At 42.8% G+C, this 19,179-nt stretch overlaps 1 protein-coding gene and 1 pseudogene across 3 annotated transcripts; both read right to left on the reverse strand.

Annotated features, from left to right (window-relative positions):
• Positions 1–3,241: 3,241 nt before the first annotated feature.
• Positions 3,242–11,908, reverse strand: LOC307091327 (L-amino-acid oxidase-like; annotated as a pseudogene). Its single transcript has 7 exons — positions 11,845–11,908; positions 7,033–7,280; positions 6,697–6,809; positions 6,366–6,567; positions 6,201–6,269; positions 5,873–6,009; positions 3,242–4,167 (listed from the first exon to the last, which is right to left on the reverse strand). The product of its transcript is annotated as an L-amino-acid oxidase-like (transcript).
• Positions 11,160–15,263, reverse strand: LOC307091028 (high affinity immunoglobulin gamma Fc receptor I-like). Of its 2 annotated transcripts, XR_013812703.1 has the most exons (7): positions 15,207–15,263; positions 14,843–14,887; positions 14,378–14,617; positions 13,917–14,180; positions 12,439–12,580; positions 12,191–12,259; positions 11,160–11,944 (listed from the first exon to the last, which is right to left on the reverse strand). XR_013812703.1 is itself a non-coding variant. In XM_079757861.1 (6 exons), exons 1-6 carry the CDS (start codon positions 15,211–15,213, stop codon positions 12,253–12,255), a joined length of 705 nt encoding a protein of 234 aa, XP_079613987.1. In that variant the 5' UTR covers positions 15,214–15,263; the 3' UTR covers positions 11,160–12,252. The 2 variants fall into 2 exon arrangements, 1 of the variants encoding a protein (XP_079613987.1); XM_079757861.1 differs by having other exon boundaries at positions 11,160–12,259.
• Positions 15,264–19,179: the final 3,916 nt, after the last annotated feature.

Here is a 19,179-nt window from a genome sequence, read left to right on the forward strand (position 1 = left end):
AGGGAAATTAACTATTTGCGTTACTGTGAAAAAAAGAAAGTTGCTATATGTCAAAGAATTTGGATTTTTTTGAGCAGTTTTCACTTGGCCTTAATGTGTTAAATGGTTGAACTGCCTATGCAAGGCCCTGATATGCTCAAACATATTCGTTCAAACTCAACTGGCAAAACACTTCAATCATGTGTCAGAGCATTAAGGAGGACTCGGTGAGATCTACTGTGTTGTAGATTGGCCTGATTAGGATAAGAGGTGGGATACATACATACATGTAGATCTGTTTCACCTCATTTACATTTAGGGGTCCGAGCAGCAAAGCTGCTTGGTCCCCTATTGTTTCTGTAACAATATTTTTTCCCTCAAATTCTGTAAAAGTCATACTGCAGCCTATACCTTAAGTCGAAAACTCTTGACATTTTCAGGTATGGTTACCAATAACCCCCACTACCCATAAACCCAAATTTGGGGTAATGCACCAAAAGGTGGCGCTATTGTAAAAAATCATGAATTAAGCTTATTTCTCATTTATAAATTTATAAAATCCTGTTTACTTTTCCCACAATTTCATATTAAAGCTAAACATGATAAAACGATTCACAGGCTACAAAATTAATCAAAAATTCACCAAAATCGCCACATAAAATCTTTAGACCAAGCCCCACAAAAATCATCGAACAGAATTTGTTTTATTTAGTTCCATTTGAGAAATATTGGCCAATAAAGTTGGAGCTGTTAGCCCATTTTTCTTATATGACCATTTTGTTTTTGTATTAAAAAACATACGACTATTATTAGGTGGATACCAATAACCCCCACTACCCAAAAACCCAAATTGTGGTACTGCACCCAAAGGTGGCGGTACTTAAAAAAGTAATGAACTAGCCTTATTTCTCCTTACTAGATTGACCTGGACTCAAAATTCTTTCATCATATTAATCTCTAAAATCAGAAACATCTTTTTCACCCTGGTCTTCTTGCTCTAAAAATGTTTACTTTCCCACAATTTCATAGAAAAGCCAAACGTCCCATTTTGCCTATTTGACCATTTTGTTATTGTATAACTACCATACGGCTATCATTAGGTGGATACCATTAACAGTGCAAATTTTCAGATCTGTACTCTTTTAAGAAAGCGAATATCTTCCATTAGTGTGTTCTTGACTTTTAATGTTGCTCGGACCCCGTTAATCACCGCTTGCGGTTACATTCTTAGTTTTATTTTTTGTTGGCCTATGAAAAGCTTTTTATGCAGTGAGTTCAGCTGAACATTTTACTGTATTACAGTAAAAAAAAAAATTTGCTTTGTTACCTTTTTGTACTTGTACTTACACTGATGTCATCATTACATCCCGGCCGAAAGACAAGCATTTTCTTACTGTAGTGTTTTTCATTTTACTTATCATTGCAATTACTGTACTGTAATTTACCAAAATAGGTAACATTGGTGTATTGTCAGAACAATGTTGCAGCATCAACTTTTTGTGAGTTTTTGTGAGGGATTGTGAGTTTTGCCCATTGGAGCTCATTCTATAGACAAATATGCATTGTATCCTATTCTGATACGATTGTGTCAATGCAATATTTGTATGATATAGTCACAGTATTGTATTACAATATGGCAACAGTCTTTATACTATCTGTACCACCTAATTGCAACTTTTAAAAAGAAAGCTATTTCCAAACAATTTAATACATTGGAATATGTAACATGGCCTCATAAAGCCAAAACATATGTAAATAGTATTTTGATGGAATTGTTTTGAATTGACCCCACCAGTGTTTTATTGATGCTCTCGAAGAGATATTCATTTGATAGCTGCGTTTACTGTTTGGTGGAAAGAATCAGTTTTGAGAAGAATTTGTCTAGTTTTGACATAATGATTAACTCTTCTCAGGTTTGTGTTTGGAGTTTTGAGAAATTGAGCTATAGTTTCAGAAAACGTGTTTAAACGATTGAGAAAAACTGTAACTTCTGGTGCAGTGATAACTTCACAGCTGGCAAAATCGAGCTGATTAACTAGCAGATAATGACTGAAAATCGGTGGTTTACCAAGATCATATATATATATAATTACGCTGTGCACATACAAATAAAGATCAGTATATGCATCATAAAGGCCCTCTGATATAATATAGAGAGATGACAATTCAAAAGAGGTAGGTATTTAATAAATTTATCCCTGGAGATGTCTTCACAGCTTGCGAAGTCGAGCTAAAAAACTAGCAGGCAACCGGTGTCTACCAAGATAAAAATATATATAATTACGCTGTGCACACGCAAATACATGTCAGGTTATGAATCATAAAGGTTATGAACTATGTGAGGCCGCATACCCCGGAAGTAGGCGGCAAAAAACGTACAACGGAGTCCAATGGAAGTGTCGCCACTCTGTTATCTATCCCTCTGGCCAATACCATTGAAGCCAAACATTGCGCCAGGAAACTCAATACTCGATTTTCAATGAAAAAAGTATCTGGTGGGCTTACTTGATGGATTTTAATGCCAAAACAAAGACCCTGTGTTAAATCTTGGCCAGAATTACACTTTAAGTGCCCGTGGTCGACACGGTCGTTGAAACGGGGATCTGTGTGTGTGCCACGGAATATGAGTGTCATTAACTTGCATTGGAGCAAAATCCGTGGCCGCATCACAGAAATTGCAGTGATTCCGCTAGGCCACCACGGATTTTGAATTAAGCGCCCGTGGTCATTTCACGGATTCCTGTGACACAAGGTTGCCCCTTTGTCACATAGAACTAAGGAGTATTTTCAATCTTTGATCTCAGTCTTGTTTTTTTTTGTAACAAAATGGATTTTAATTTAAATCAAATTTGGATTGGTGGTCTTGTGGGTAATGTGAGTGGGCCAGCGCCGCCCAGGCTCGTTACTGCCAATGCCGCCGTGGTAAACTACTGCAGACTGTTATTCAATATGGAGACTAGTGGGAACTCAGGGTACTGTGTTCCACATGGACTTGAAGCTGGCTGGTGTAATCATACGTAATATGTTGGTATGTAAAAAGGAATTGGCCGGGGAAAAGTTTCAGTAATCTTTTCATCACAATTATCACAATTTTGACTATAACAATTGACATTTGTTAAATAATTATCAGTCAATTTTATTGAAAGGTTGAGTTTTTATGTGATACCAATTTAGTTGGCATTATGTTCTCAACACTGACATTCAAATAAAAAGCTATTACTGGAAGCATGAAGATACTATCTTCTCAGGCTTCAATATATGATTAATAACAAATTAATGCTGGGGACTTGAGGTTAGAGATCTTCTCTTGCGGTGGACTTGAAGGTGGGTGTTGGAGTAAGAGCTCTGTAGTGCTGGACATGAAGCTGTCTTGAAGCTTGGTGTTGGAGTCAGAGCTCTTCTCTATCAGTGGACATGAAGCTGTCTTGAAGCTGGGTGTTTATGTTTTTGGCAGCTCTGATGGCCGTCTTCATGGCTGTTTCAATCCAGCCATGAGTGAAGCCGGTGTGTTCCCCAGCGAAGTGAACCCTGCCCTTTGCCTGAAAGAGCTCAGATGAGTAATCAGTATGCTGGTAGGGAGTGAACATGGAGTAGGCTCCCAGGCTGTAGGGGTCAGAGCTCCACTTCTTCACCACCACCCCCGTGCACAGGTCCCAGACCTGCTCCCCATGGATCAGTTCCAGGTCCTTCAGGGCCACCTCCTTCAGCTCCTCATCCCCCAGGCCCTGGAAGAGCAGAGAGTCATCGGACCAGGTGTAGGAGGCCAGCAGCACGCCGATGTCAGGGTTCTTGGGGAATTTGTGACTGGGGTAGTAGATGAAGCGAGAGGGGCGGTCTGTGATGCTCTTCCCCCCCTTGATGCAGTCATCCTCCCAGAACCTTCTGCTGAAGGTGAGGATGATCTTGGTGGAGCTGTCATAGTGAACGCTGCTCAGCGCATGCCTCTTTCCTGGGGTCAGTGGGGGGACAAATTCTATGAAGCGAGCCGCCTTGGCTGTGGTCGTGACCAGGACTGCGTCAGCAGACAGCTCAGTGGGATCTGAGTCTTTACCCATCAGGTAAAATACATCGACGCCAGTGTCTGAGTGGGTGATTTGTTTGACCAGAGAGTTTAGCTGGGCGGGGTTAACCAGGACGTTATGCAAGGCTTGAGGGAGACGATCTGAGCCATCCACCACCTCAAAATACCTGGAAAGACAAAGATCTATATAAATATATATATATGTGTGTGTGTGTCTGTGTGTATACAGTGGGGCAAAAAAGTATTTAGTCAGCCACCAATTGTGCAAGTTCTCCCACTTAAAAAGACGAGAGAGGCCTGTAATTTTCATCATTGGTAAACCTCAGCTATGAGAGACAAAATGAAAAAAAAAAATCCAGAAAATCACATTGTCTGATTTTTTAAGAATTTATTTGCAAATTATGGTGGAAAATAAGTATTTGGTCACCTACAAACCAGCAAGATTTCTGGCTGTCACAGACCTGTAACTTCTTCTTTAAGAGGCTCCTCTGTCCTCCACTTGTTACCTGTATTAATGGCACCTGTTTGAACTCCTTATCAGTATAAAAGACACCTGTCCACAACCTCAAACAGTCACACTCCAAACTCCACTATGACCAAGACCAAAGAGCTGTCAAAGGACACCAGAAACACAATTGTAGACCTGCACCAGGCTGGGAAGTCTGAATCTGCAATAGGTAAGCAGCTTGGTGTGAAGAAATCAACTGTTGGAGCAATTATTAGGAAATGGAATACATACAAGACCACTGATAATCTCCCTCGATCTGGGGCTCCACGCAAGATCTCACCCTGTGGGGTCAAAATGATCACAAGAACGGTGAACAAAAATCCCAGAACCACACGGGGGGACCTAGTGAATGACCTCCAGAGAACTGGGACCAAAGTAACAAAGGCTACCATCACTAACACACTACGCCGCCAGGGACTCAAATCCTGCAGTGCCAGACGTGTCCCCCTGCTAAAGCCAGTGTATGTCCGGGCCCGTTTGAAGTTTGCTAGAGAGCATTTGGATGATCCAGAAGAGGATTGGGAGAATGTCATATGGTCAGATGAAACCAAAATATAACTTTTTGGTAAAAACTCAACTCGTCGTGTTTGGAGGAGAAAGAATGCTGAGTTGTATCCAAAGAACACCATACCTACAGTGAAGCATGGGGGTGGAAACATCATGCTTTGGGGCTGTTTTTCTGCCAAGGGACCAGGACGTCTGATCCGTATGACGGAAAGAATGAATGGGGCCATGTATCGTGAGATTTTGAGTGAAAACCTCCTTCCATCAGCAAGGGCACTGAAGATGAAACGTGGCTGGGTCTTTCAGCATGACAATGACCCCAAACACACCGCCCGGGCAACGAAGGAGTGGCTTCGTAAGAAGCATTTCAAAGTCCTGGAGTGGCCTAGCCAGTCTCCAGATCTCAACCCCATAGAAAATCTTTGGAGGGAGTTGAAAGTCCGTGTGGCCCAAAAACATCACTGCTCTAGAGGAGATCTGCATGGAGGAATGGGCCAAAATACCAGCAGCAGTGTGTGAAAACCTTGTAAAGACTTACAGAAAACGTTTGACCTCTGTCATTGCCAACAAAGGGCATGTAACAAAGTATTGAGATGACCTTTGGTTATTGACCAAATACTTATTTTCCACCATAATTTGCAAATAAATTCTTTAAAAATCAGACGTGATTTTCTAGATTTTTTTTTTTCATTTTGTCTCTCATAGCTGAGGTATACCTATGATGAAAATTACAGGCCTCTCTCATCTTTTTAAGTGGGAGAACTTGCACAGTTGGAGGCTGACTAAATACTTTTTTCCCCACTGTATATGTGTTGGTGAATGTAGAATGCCAAGTGGTGACTGATTGAGCGGAGACTGACTCATTGTTGTCGTTGAGATTTGCTTGTTCGTAGAGCATCTCGGTCAGGGCGGTGTACATCCAGCTGTTCTCATTCAGCAGGTCTCCTATCATTCTTATCTCTCCAGAACTTAGATTAGCCACTTGAACCAAATATCCCTGAATAACACACACACAAAACTTTCATTTTCAATGGTCCATGAGGCAAAATATTTGGATTTTTGAGATAAATAATGTTTTTTTTACCTTATAAATTACTTAAACAATAAATCAAAAATTCATTTTCACTCTGAACGGTCTGGAACTACTGCGAATGAAATATATATATAATTCTTTTAATATATATTTACCTTGACAGAGTACTGGTCATATTTCTTAAAGGCTGCCTCACATCCTTCATGTCTCATTGCGTCTTTTACCTACACACACACACACAGACACAGACCACATAATTCAAGAGTAACTCTTGGTTTTTGATAGCAATTTTAAAGAGCGGGCGGTCCTTGGCTACTAACCGTTTTTAAGGCCCGATCCAGCAGCTGATCAGCCGACAGGGCCTTCCCCTTATGGGTGATGTTGTATTTGAGGAGGGCGGGGTTTCTCCGCACTGCGTCGGTCTTCACACGCTGCCCGTTGACCAGGTAGAAGGTGTTGGGGTCATACATCACAAACTGACTCAATGCCACGCCAAGCACATGGGCGTAGTACAGCACAATCCTAGAGAGAGTGAGAGAGAGAGACAGCATGAGAGAGAGAGAGAGAGAGAGAGAGAGAGAGAGAGAGAGAGAGAGAGAGAGAGAGAGAGAGAGAGATAGAGAGAGAGGCAAGTAGGACCGGCTGACTTACTGATGGAAGCTTGGAATCCTCATGGCTCCCAGTTCAGCATACCAACCCCCTGTCTGATGTCTGTAGGTCTCCACCCTCCCACCCACCCTCCCACTAGCTTCCAGCACCGTCACCTGCATACACACACACGCACACAAACAAACACACCGAACAGCTACGGCTCATTGTGCTTCTAGCTAGCTCTATCTCCTTGTGCTTCTGGCTAACTATGTCTCATGATAATTCTAGCTAGCGACGTGTCATTCACAAAAACAAATTTGTGAATGAAACGTCAAGCCAGTATGAAGTGATAAAGGCTGCAGTGGCACAAGAGAAGAAAACCCTGAGACCGGTTACCTGGTGTCCCGCGTCCTGCAGCAGTTTGGCAGCGGTCAGGCCGGCCATACCGGCGCCCACGACCACCACGTGCCGAGGGGTCTGGGCAGGGGGGAGGCCATGGATACTGATGTCCAGAAGCTCCTGGTAGTCCTTGTCCTCCAGACAGTCGCTGAGCTGCTCCTTGAAACTCCGGTGGTCTTGCGTAGCTCCCCGTGGCCAGGACACACAGGCCAGCAACACCACAACTACTGCTGCACATTCAAACACTTAGACTTTCTATTGGCCAGAATTACCCTGAGCACAACCAATCAAGCCAGAGCCTTAAGATGTTTGTGAATGTTCCATATGAGTATCATACATAAATGTTGTTGAATCAAACTATTGACACTGATAGCTTCCCATGGCAACTCCTCTTCTACTGGCTATGCTAGGAGATGCCCAGTAATACCAGTCTTTGCTTCGTTATAGTGGGACCTGCCCAGTACATCCAAGGTCTGCTACCTAGAATGCCCCTGTCTATTCTCCTCACCAAACACATTTCAAATTGTCAATAAGATGATGGTTTCTTATTTCTTATTCCATCGTCCTTCAAGATTCCCAAGCTGCTCCTTAAGAGACCGACCCATGACACCACCAACTACAGACTGGAATCTCTTCTTTCATTCCTTTCTGAAACACTGGAACGAGCCGTCTCTAACTAACGGTCCTCCTATCTCTCCTATTTGGCGACTCTCGCCGAAATTGGCATTGCTGACTCTGTGCTATCCTAGTTCACATCCTACCTGAAAAATCACATGTGACCAATTAGGTCAGTGATATATACACTACAGCGATATAGTGTTTCACTTTCCTCTGACAAATCTTCTGATTGTAAGTCGCTTTCGATAAAAGCGTCTGCTAAATGCCCTAAATGTAAATTTTAATTTTTCAGCATCACAAGAACATCCGCCCTGCCTAATACACAGCAGGCCAACGTTCTCGTAGAATACATTTATTTACATATTTTTATTTTCTTGAGTTCCAACAAATGATCCAGTGTGTACTCACTTGGTTTCCAGAGGGCCATGGATTCTGTCTCGGGGGTAGATACTGTGGAGCTAAGATACAGTGAATCACTTCAAATTTCCTGAATTGAGCTGAAAGAGTGCAGCCTCCACTTGAACACTGATTAATTTTTTTACATGGCACGTTAAGCAGTGTAAGAACAAGACAAGGGTTCCTACCTTTAATGTGAGAGACCTCCCTCCAACTGTTTGACGACAGAAAAAAGCTTTTCTTCTCTTCCTCCCTCTTAGGGTAGGTTTTGTTTTTGGTTAAACTATTCAGGAACAACAGACTTCTACGGTTCTACTGGGAGATACCAGTTGAAGGACCTTTTATGTATAGTTATTGGCTTCCTTATTAAGCAGCAAGGTATTTAAAATAAAACAAAAAATGTAAATAGTGATTTTGACATCAGGTGTGACACAACTACATTCTTCAGAATTACTCCTTCCCTTTCAATCAGGTGATGAATGCGTCAGTCTCCAAGAGTAGGGTTGGCAGATAATAATACTTATGAGGTAGTCATAGGAATCAGACCAAATATCGAAAGTTGAAACTTCCTCATTCTTGAAAGGAATTAAGTAACCCCCAGTTAGTGTTTCGTCCAAATGTAATACTCTCTCGTTGCCTACCCATCGGCTGCCTACTGCTCTACTGTTCGCCTCTTTTATACATGAACATGAACTGTGTCGGTGTTTGGAGAAAAGAAAAATTCTGTAATGGGAAATTGTATTTTCACATTCTGTTTCTCTGAGTGCCATTTGTTGGTATGTGTCTGTTTTCTCAACCCCCTCGGGAATTTTGAGATGCCAGGGATCCAACTGATAGGGCACGGTCCACTTTATGACATCCTGAGGAGGTTCAATCGATAGGTTACCATCTGGTCAACCAATATCTTTGTCTTATTGGAGGGCAGAGATGCTCTCAGCCTACTGACAGCCACTGTATAAGAAGTCCTTGCTTTAGTCAGTGCATCAGACTTCAGCTTGCAGGCCTTTTGGAGGGACGCTGGGTGTTTTCCCCTCTGGGGACTTGAGCTTGTGGACCTCTTGGATAGACTCAGGGGGAACATCTGAGGCCTCGGATTATTATTATATTATCATTATTGTTGGTTTTATTGCTTGTTATATTTTTGTTTTATTGTTTGTTGTATGATTGTTGTATGTTATTTTACCTTTATTATCTAAATATATGACCATAATTGTTATAAGTTTGGCTGACTCTTTATTCTACTCAGTTTAGACAGGAAATGATTGACGTGGTCCGGAATTCCCATCACACTTCCTCTTACAACAAAATTCATACTCAGAGACCATGAAAATAAGTTAATCAAATATTATATAATATAGATTTATTCATGTCACATGTCAAATATGGTCAATTTGACATGTGATATGAATAAAAAAAAAAAAATTGTAGAATAGTTTTTACTTTTCAGAAATGTTCAGAAATGCATATTCACATATAGACAATGACAGACATTGTTATCCTTAATGTACTTCTATTAATTGTTTTTAATTGACTACATTTTCAGTGAAACACAACTTGGCGACAACCTTTTCGAATCGGTAACTTCAAGTGTGCTCCCCCATAACTAAAAAGAGAGGAACATCACACCTTGACTTTTGCAGCTTTTTCTGTGATAAATACGTTGCAGAACTTGTATTTGTAGCTGTAGGAATTTGGGTGAACCAATCAGAAGACAAAACACATTTTTTTTAAATTATATTATATTTCCCCAGAATCCCCCAGCCCCCAAGTTGTCGTATATATATATATATATATATATATATATATATATATATATATATATATATATGCATATATGCACTTGTTTACGGCCTATGGCCATCATTTTAATTTCTGTGCCTACCGCAATGTCCATAATGGTGATATCTTTTCAGTGGTGAAGTCAAATGGAAGATGTAGTAATAACAGTGGCACTAAGAAGTGTTGAAAAAGTATACTCTTCTTTTTCAATGTGTCAATGCATTATAAGCCTTTGTAAATGTGACAAGTGATATGTTACAACTTGTTGGTGTAGTTATAGGAAGTGGAGGTAGGTACAGCTCAGGTATGAGAACAGTGAATAACATTACTGTTGTTTCTGCGGGACTGATCAAACAAAACACAAGAAGAGGCAAAATGTCTAAAGAAGTCTTCCACCATGTCCCTGGCTGTACTATTGAAGACTTCCACCATGTCCCTGGTGGTACTGTTGAAGACTTCCACCCTGTCCCCGGTCGCACTGACTGGACCATTTTCTGAGGTCTTCTCTGGTGAAGGCAGTGTTGAGGATGCGGTTTTCAGTTCACCGTTTCAGTTTTCAAAATATAACTCTGTTACCATTACAGTTAGATAATGACAACAGATAGTAGGTAGGTTAAGCCTTCCTTACCATTCTAATGACATAATTTATTTAACCATTACAGATACCCAATACAGTATCTTTACTGATAATGACAGTACATTAGATACCGAATACACTATCTACTGGTATTTAGAGTACATTAGTTACCCAATACAGGGTCTGTACTGATATTGACAGTACATTATATCCCTAATATGGTATCTACTGATATTTAAAGTACATTAGTTACCCAATACAGTGTCTTTTTGAATACGGATTCATTACAGATACCAAGCAGTCACCACAGCTCAACTGGAACATCGTGTTGAGTTGTTGAGACACTCTAGTTGCTGGTGCCTCCGGTGCAGAAGCACGGGCAGGTAACCACATACAAACTGCCGCTTTCTCACCATCCCACAAGCTTTCTGAAGTTCTGTTTTAGACACTAAGTAGACCACCGACTTGAATAGACGCTATACAGACCGCCTTAAATGTGTTTCTCAAATAGAGCAGTGACTCTTAACCAGTGAGAAATGTACGCTGGTGGACAGTGAAATGCCACCTCATCACATTGTCCATCTCAATTGCATATTTTTGACAAATATACAATTGCCTGCATTATGCAGTATCTATGTGCCTGTATGAATTTTGCTTGTTTTGGATAATCTGCTTTGGGTGAAATGTGGCAAAAATTGCTGATAGGATATCCTAGTAATAATGTGTTTGTGTGCATCTTAATAAAACATAAAGTTGGTGTGCCTGGAATGTCTTGTTGGGGTCATGTTTGGCCTCAGCAGCCCCAGAAAGGTTGAGAACCACTGATGTAGAAAGCAGAACGAACCCACATCTGACAAAATGTCTTCTTTATTTTACAGTTCAACCATCCGCCTAGTAGTCAGACAACTGATAAGACTAACTAAAACACATCAAACTAAACTACATACATCTCTTATCTCTATTTCTGATGACAACATTATATGTTTATCTCATGTGTCCAGCAGTAGTTACCACAGGCAAATGGCAAACAGCACCACAGGTACCATAGTGAACTCAAGTGGATCTTCAACCCCATGTGTACACTAAAGGTCCAAACTAAAAGCTGTATATGGTAAGAATCAAACACAATACACAAGTGATTTTGAATGTGTTCAAGCATGTGGATGGACTGATCTCATCATCTTTTAAAATTCTTATTAGGAAGCCACAGTTGTTCACATTTTGTGTCTGCAACAGACTGCAACGATCTGTTGGAACTAGCAACACATATTTGTGGTTAAGCTACAAATAAACAAACCATTCATCAGAACGTTTCTTCTCATTAAACAAACACAAAAAACATTATTCCTAATAATTGTAATATGACGTATAACGTAGCATTCTTTCCTTTTTGAATCTGTACTTTGCCTCTGTTTGAACTTCATTTAACAGGTTTTTACCCCAGGAGACTGTAGAGAGGTGGATCTGGTAATCTGATGGGCTGGGGTCGCAGACTTTGTCCATAACTGCTTGTAGTCTCGCAGTCTGACCTATCTCGCTCTGTGTAAAAATAAATTGATCGCACTGACAAGAGAACGCTCGACAGGTGATGACCACAATGTGCAAAAACGATAGATACGACAATAGGGGAAGTTTGAGCACAGACCACTGTGGCCTGCAAGTAAAATGAAAAGCATTATGCAAAATCCCCAACATTAACATTTCACCTTTCACACATTGTGCTGAAAGGTGAAATGGAATACAACATGTTGTAAAATTACACTTTGTGTGTATTTGTTTCCTGACCTTTGTTCTCCATTTTATTTTGCACTACATCCGCAAAAATCACATCCTCCAAGGCAGCTTCTTCAGCTTCTGAAACATAAAGAATTAAATCTTTCTTTTGTTATATTAGAAAGAAGGAGGAGGAGGAGGAGGAGGAGGAGGAGAAGTTACTCTGCTGGGGATGAGTCCTAGTTGTTGTAGAGGAGGAGAAGGTGTAATTGATTTAGAGAGAATTAGCAGGAGGTGGAGGACGAAGACTTATTGGTTACCTTTGCGTCTTCTTCTCCAGCAGCATCCTCCCACGCCCAGAAGAACCATCAGGAGGAGGGGCGGTCCAGCATAGGCCAATGGGAGGAGATGATGAGGGGTGGGGGGGGGGGGCGGGGGCGGGGGTGGGAGGGAAGGAGGTTGCTGAGGAAAGGAGACCACATAATAAGAAGAAAGACAAGCGAGCCTGCTGTGCTTTTCAGCATTCAATTCAATTCAAAGAACTTTTTTCTTCCATTAGATACTTCACATGTGGAGGAGCAGCAGGGTGTGTCCATACCCAACAGTACATACAATAAACAATAAACAAACACACGCAACGCACACACACACACACACACACACACACACACACACACACACACACACACACACACACACACACACACACACACACACACACACACAACATCAGCCCACACTAGACATATGATAAAAAATCTTTGCTAAGCCTGATGAATAAATAGTAAATAGTACCAAGTAGAGGAGCAATAAATCATAGTTAAAAAAGATTCCAGGTGTAAAAAAAGAGAGGAGACAGTTCAAACAGGGGTTCAACCATTCAAAAGTCGTATGGATGCCGGCAGGGCCGACGGACTGGGGGTGTAAGGGGGACAGGCTTGGGGGGGCTCAAGGCAGAGGGGGGCCCATGCGAAGTTTAGATTTTTATTTTTTATTTTATTTTTATTTTATTATTTTAATTTTACATTTACATTTTTTACATTTAGGGCATTTAGCAGACGCTAATTTTAAGTCTTTTTTGATTGTTGTTCAAATTGTTTAATAACAAAAATAAATGTCATGATGAATATAGATCTAAATGCAAGCTTGGAGTATTAATTTAATAAATTGGTGTATTATTGTTAAAATTAAAGACTGCTGTGACTACTCTGATAACATCCCTTTCAAAAAGTGTGAAATGGTTCAGTCCACACCGCTGATTTCACCGCGAATCTCACCTTGCTTACGGTGCGATTTTATTATCTGGATGGAGACGCGGCAATATGTCAAAGTCAAATTTAAATAAATTGAAGTCTGGCTCTCAGAAGAGAAAGGTGAAGAAAGACAGGGAAAGAAGACAAAATGAAGGAAGTCAGGTTCTGAGTAACTTATTTTCTAAGAAAGTTGAGCGCAAACGTTTAAACACACAAGATGAAACCCCATTCTTAACTACCTCCGTTATCGTTGCTAAAACAAACAGAGACAACCCAAAGCAAGAGCAAACAATAGGCTACACTTTCAAATGATAAGGCCTTTGTTGTTAAGGTAAAGGATAAATACAGTGTATGGTAGTCTAATATTGCAACAGCAGGCTACTGATTTGAAGCAAGCTAATATTAAATTAATACTAAGCTGTTATTAGGCTACATGATAAATAATAACCAATGGCATATAGGCTAGCTAGCCCCAGACGTCATGACAGTCCCCCTTTGATGTGACTGTACAACTTCACCATGTGGAGACCAAACAGAGAGCTCACCTCTGACAGCCAGCCAGCTCCCTGGAGACTCATCATCAGAGAAGGTACACGTGTAGAGGCCTTCATGAGATCTGTTGACAGCAGCAAAACTCATCTCTCCTGTCAAACCGAGCCCAATGAGACGCCCATCTCTGGAGAAGGTACAGGACTGGTTTATTGGGGTCACACCCAGCTGGTTACTGGACTTGTGGGACAGGCAGCGAAGTGTAACAGGACTTCCTTCTGGTACAGGGTGGACAGGACTCTCTAGGATCAAAGACCCTCCTGTAGAAACACAGCAAACTGTCAGCCCAGGTCTTAGGGCATTAAACTATTGAACCACAACGCAGGTTGATGAACAATGCTAAGGCCAGGTGTAAAACTGGGTCACATTTTCCATAGGGATCATTGATCCATAGTGCAGTTATAAATGATGAATAATGTAGTGAGAGAGCCAACTGGTGACAAAGAGACACACATACCAGTCACTGTGATGTTGACCACTTCCCCTCGTTCTCCAGAGTTAGAGTCACACCAGTAAGTGCCGCTGTGATAGTCTCGCACCAGTCCAATATTACATTCATGCCTCTTCTGAGAGCAACTAACTGATTTAGAGTTAGTCATTATACACTCATCAGCTCCGCAGTATAACGTGAAACTCTCCTGTTTGAAGAACTGAGTCCTGCATGGGCTGATCCCCAGAGACCGGCCGAAACATGGACCTGTAGTCAGCCGATCAATACATCAGAAATACAAACAATTAATATAGACACAAATCAATCAAAAAATGATAGACGAATCAATACATTTATCAAACAAAATAAACATTAGGAATCAATAAATAATTCTCGAAGTCAATGAATTTGAATAAATCAATACATCAGAAATCTGTCGAGCAATATATCAGAAATCAGTCAGTCAATACATGTAAGACGGTATAAACTCACTGTTTCCCCGGGTGAGGTGCAGCAGGACCAGGATTAAAGTCAGCCCTGAAAAGCACCTTGAATGTTAATTCATGATGACATCATCCAGCCCTACTTGATGATTAGTAGGAATGTGTAAAATAGTTAAGATATTTATCAAAAATAAAATAAAACAGATCTAAAAAATGCATTACTGACCCGAAGAGTATGTCATGCACATGTATTAATTTATATATATATATATATATATATATATATATATATATATATATATATATATATATATATATATATATATACATATTCAGTATAGAAATTTTGAGATACTGCAGATTAAATTTTATTCTGAAATATTGCACGGATAGATTAATAACATCCTACTTACAGAACATTGGACTTCATAACATGCTACTGAGTGCTAGATTCATAACACCGACTGGTTCTCAGACAGACTGATTCTTGTGAGCTCTCACACATGCAGTGACAGAAGGATGTGTGTTGTCTGGCGTTCAGTTCCTCCTGCCTGTGCGCCCACAAGTAGTTCTGTAGGTGTGATGTGAATCAAATGTTTGGTAACATGTTATCAATCCAACTTTGTGCAATATTTATCATCTATATATATATATATATATATATGATTATTTATTTTTTAATTGATTGCTAAATGTATTTACTGAATTTTAATGTATTTATTGATTTCTAATGTATTAATTGGTTTCTAAATTATGCTATGTTATCTAATGTATTTATTGACTTCAGGTCAATTTTTTGGCCGGACTCTTTAGACGCGAGAGTTAGACTTCATACTGTAGAGCTGATAAGAGTGGCAAGACTCACTCTTCGTAATTATTTGTTCTCAGAAGATTCTCTCCACATGGAGTTCCCAGTCACTTGAATATCATGTCATGGAATGAATGGAATTAACTCCTCTATCTCTATACCTCTTTGGCACTCTTTGCCACATCGTCCTCTACTTAAAATCATTCATGACATTGTATTCCTTGCCCCTCCCCCACATGATGTAACTATTGCTCGAGACATGGGATTTACAGAATGATGTAAGAGGAAATGGTTCAGATAATTATTTGGATTATATTTATTTAAGTAATTCTGTATCAGGTGACTGAGTAGAGAGATGGTTGTGTAACACAGAAATAAACTTGGCTATTGGTTGCTCTGCTTTAAGTGACACTAACTTTGTAGAACTACAGACAACAGTGCAAACAGCGGTTGGTGTGTGTGGGTGGGAGACTACACATATGTTGAGCTTGTGGTGAGAGTTCTGTGTATCTGGGGCTGGATTGTGCGATACTTGACATTGTTAGCTGCAAGAGCTCTTATGCACCGTAATTCTGACATTCTTTTATCCCATCAGACTATAGTCAAATATTTATTCATTTGAACAGTATATATATATATAAAGAGAGAGAGATTAAATGCATATGCTGAGTTCACATCAGTTAAGGAAATACCCCCCCCCCCCCCCCACACACACACACACACACCCTTGCGACGTATTGAAATGTTGTTGATCTGATGATCACATGATCACACTCTCTTCCGAATTATCACACGGCCTACATCGCAGCCACTATCTTCTTCTCACTTAAGTCTAGCTGCGAGCTTAAGTCCGGAGCATCACGGGAAGGACAATACCGGAGCACAGGTTCAGCGTATTACAACTCTCGAGCCCCTTACATCACTCGACTACGAGAGTTGCCTTTATTAGGCCACACACACACATAACACACGAAACACACTGCACCTAATCCATCAACATAGCATCTCAACGACCCGTGTTAAGTCTTCTCCAGCTCCAGCGTCATCGAGGTGGACCCCTCATAGCGTCGATGCCGCAAAGGACCTAGGAGGGCGCCAAAGGTCAGACTAACGATAGTCCGAACCCCCCCCGTAGGGGAGGATCAGTGGTAGTAGAGGGGAGGATCAGTGGTAGTTGAGGGGGAGATCAGTGGTAGTAGAGGGGGGGGATCAGGTAGCCTACTAGAGGGTGTTACGGCCGTGGCCGTACCCAGCTGATGCTTTGTCTCCCCCTCTTGGTGTCTTAATGTCGGTGCAATGGGCAAGGCCCATTTCTCCTTCGTTTCCCCCCGGCTCTCCCGGTTCGACATATGCACACCTGCCATCCATCTCCGGTCATCATCTTTGCCATAATTAAACCCTGGTTCTTCACCCACTCATCGCAAGATAGTTGTTTTAACAACAGTGGTAAATAATCATGCAGTCTCGGACAGGGTGAAGTTAAACCGGTCGAAAAACAATGACCAGCGGGCCTGTCTGGAGTTTAGTCTCTTGGTGGTTCGGATATACTCCAGGTTTCGGTGGTCAGTCCAAACCAGGAACGGAATCCTGGTTCCCTCTAGCCAGTGCCGCCACTCCTCCAGGGCCAGCTTCACCGCCAGAAGCTCCCTGTTTCCATATCATAATTTCTCTCCGGGGGGGTTAGGCGACGAGAGAAAAAGGCACACGGGTGGACCTTCTGGTCGGAGGATGAACGCTGGGAGAGGATCCCCCCTACTCCCACACCAGATGCGTCCACCTCCACAATCAACTGACGTTCGGGGTCGGGGATCTGGAGGATGGGGGAGGTGGTGAAGCGGGTCTTGAGGGCTTCGAAGGACTCTTGAGCAGCGTCAGACCAACGGAAAGGAACCTTGGGTGAGGTGAGGGCCGAGAGGGGGGAGGCGATGGAGCTGAACCCTCGGATGAAACGCCGATAAATGTTGGCGAACCCCAGGAAACGCTGCAGCTGCTTGCGTGTCTCCGGGGTAGCCCAGGATGTCACAGACTGTCCTTAGCAATAATATACCCTAGGAAGGTGACAGAACTCGCACTTCTCCGCTTTGACGAACAAGGAGTTGTCAAGGAGGCGACGGAGAACTGAGCGGACGTGGGTGACGTGTTCCACGAGATTGCGGGAGAAAATCAGGATATCATCCAGATAAACAAAGACAAACTTGTCAATCATGTCCCGCAGCAGATCGTTGACTAGCGCTTGAAAGACTGCCGGGGCATTGGTCAAGCCGAAGGGCATCACGAGGTACTCGTAATGCCCCGTTGGGGTGTTGAAGGCCGTCTTCCACTTGTCTCCCTCTCTGATACGGACCAGGTCGTAGGCGTTCCTCAGGTCGAGTTTGGTGAAGACCGTTGCCTCCTGGAGCAGCTCAAAGGCGGAGGAGAGTAGTGGAAGGGGGTAGCGGTTCTTCACTGTGATGTTGTTCAGACCTCAATAGTCGATACAGGGTCTCAGGGACATGTCCTTCTTGCCCACGAAGAAGAACCCGGCCCCAGCCGGTGACGAGGAGGGTCGGATGATCCCAGTGGCTAGGGAACTCTGGACATAGTCCACCATGGCCCCTCGCTCAGGGATAGAGAGGGAGTACAAGCGTCCCTTGGGGGCTGAAGTGCCCGGAAGTAGGTCGATGGCACAGTTGTAGGGACGGTGAGGGGGCAAGGAGGTGGCCCTGGCCTTATTGAAGACCTCTCTGAGGTCATGGTAAATGGCAGGGACCCCGGAGACGTCCGAGGCTGGAGCAGGAGCGAGAGCAACAGGATTCGGTGAAGAGATCCTGAGACATGATTGCTGACAGGTGACTCCCCATTCTCGGATGGAGCAGGTGGACCAGTCGATGTTGGGGTTGTGTCTGCGAAGCCAGGAGTGACCCAAGATGACCGGCTGGTTGGGTGTGGGCAGGAGCATGAACTGAATGGTCTCCCTGTGGCCTCCAGGCAGGAGCATGTACACAGGACTTGTCCGGGAAGTTACCCTCCCCAGCACGTGTCCATCCAGGGCTCTGGCGGAGATCGGCACTGGCAGTCTCTCTGGATGGAGTCCCAGCCGAAGAGCGAGGGACCGATCCATGATGCTCTCGTCTGCCCCTGAATCGACAAGTGCGGTAATGGGATGGGAACCGGAGGGCAACAGGAGCTCACCGGAGAGAGTGGGTCTTGTGGAAGAGGCAGAGTCAGAGATGGAGCTCACCAGTATGCCTCTGGTTACTGGTGAGCTCTGGCTTTTACCGGGCAATGATCGGCGATGTGTCCAGGCAGACCACAGTACAGGCAGAGGTTCAGCCTCCGTCTTCTCTCTTTCTCCTCCGGGGAAAGATGGGTGCGACCCAGCTGCATAGGCTCCGGATTCCCCCTTCTCAGGGAAGCGGTTGGGGTCTGCGGCAGGAAGGCAGAGGTTGCCGGGAACAATGGGCGAACAGGGCTGCGTGGCAGAACCTCAGAACACCTCTCCCTCCTGCGAGCCTGGATTCGGAGGTCGAGGCGGGTAGCAAGCTCGATCAGAGCTTCCAGTGATGATGGCGGGTCGTAGGCAACCAGCTCATCCTTGA

Source organism: Pollachius pollachius (genome assembly GCF_949987615.1).
Source record: "Pollachius pollachius genome assembly, chromosome: 20".
Lineage (NCBI taxonomy): Eukaryota > Metazoa > Chordata > Actinopteri > Gadiformes > Gadidae > Pollachius > Pollachius pollachius.

What these genes read in the sequence shown, in the direction of transcription:
- LOC307091028 (XM_079757861.1), bottom strand. An exon ending in GGTCAACATCACAGTGACTG is followed by an intron (nt 14,181 to 14,377) that starts GTATGTGTGTCT and finishes GTGTTTCTACAG; the next exon opens with GAGGGTCTTTGATCCTAGAG. An exon ending in GAGCTGGCTGGCTGTCAGAG is followed by an intron (nt 12,581 to 13,916) that starts GTGAGCTCTCTG and finishes TCCTTTCCTCAG; the next exon opens with CAACCTCCTTCCCTCCCACC.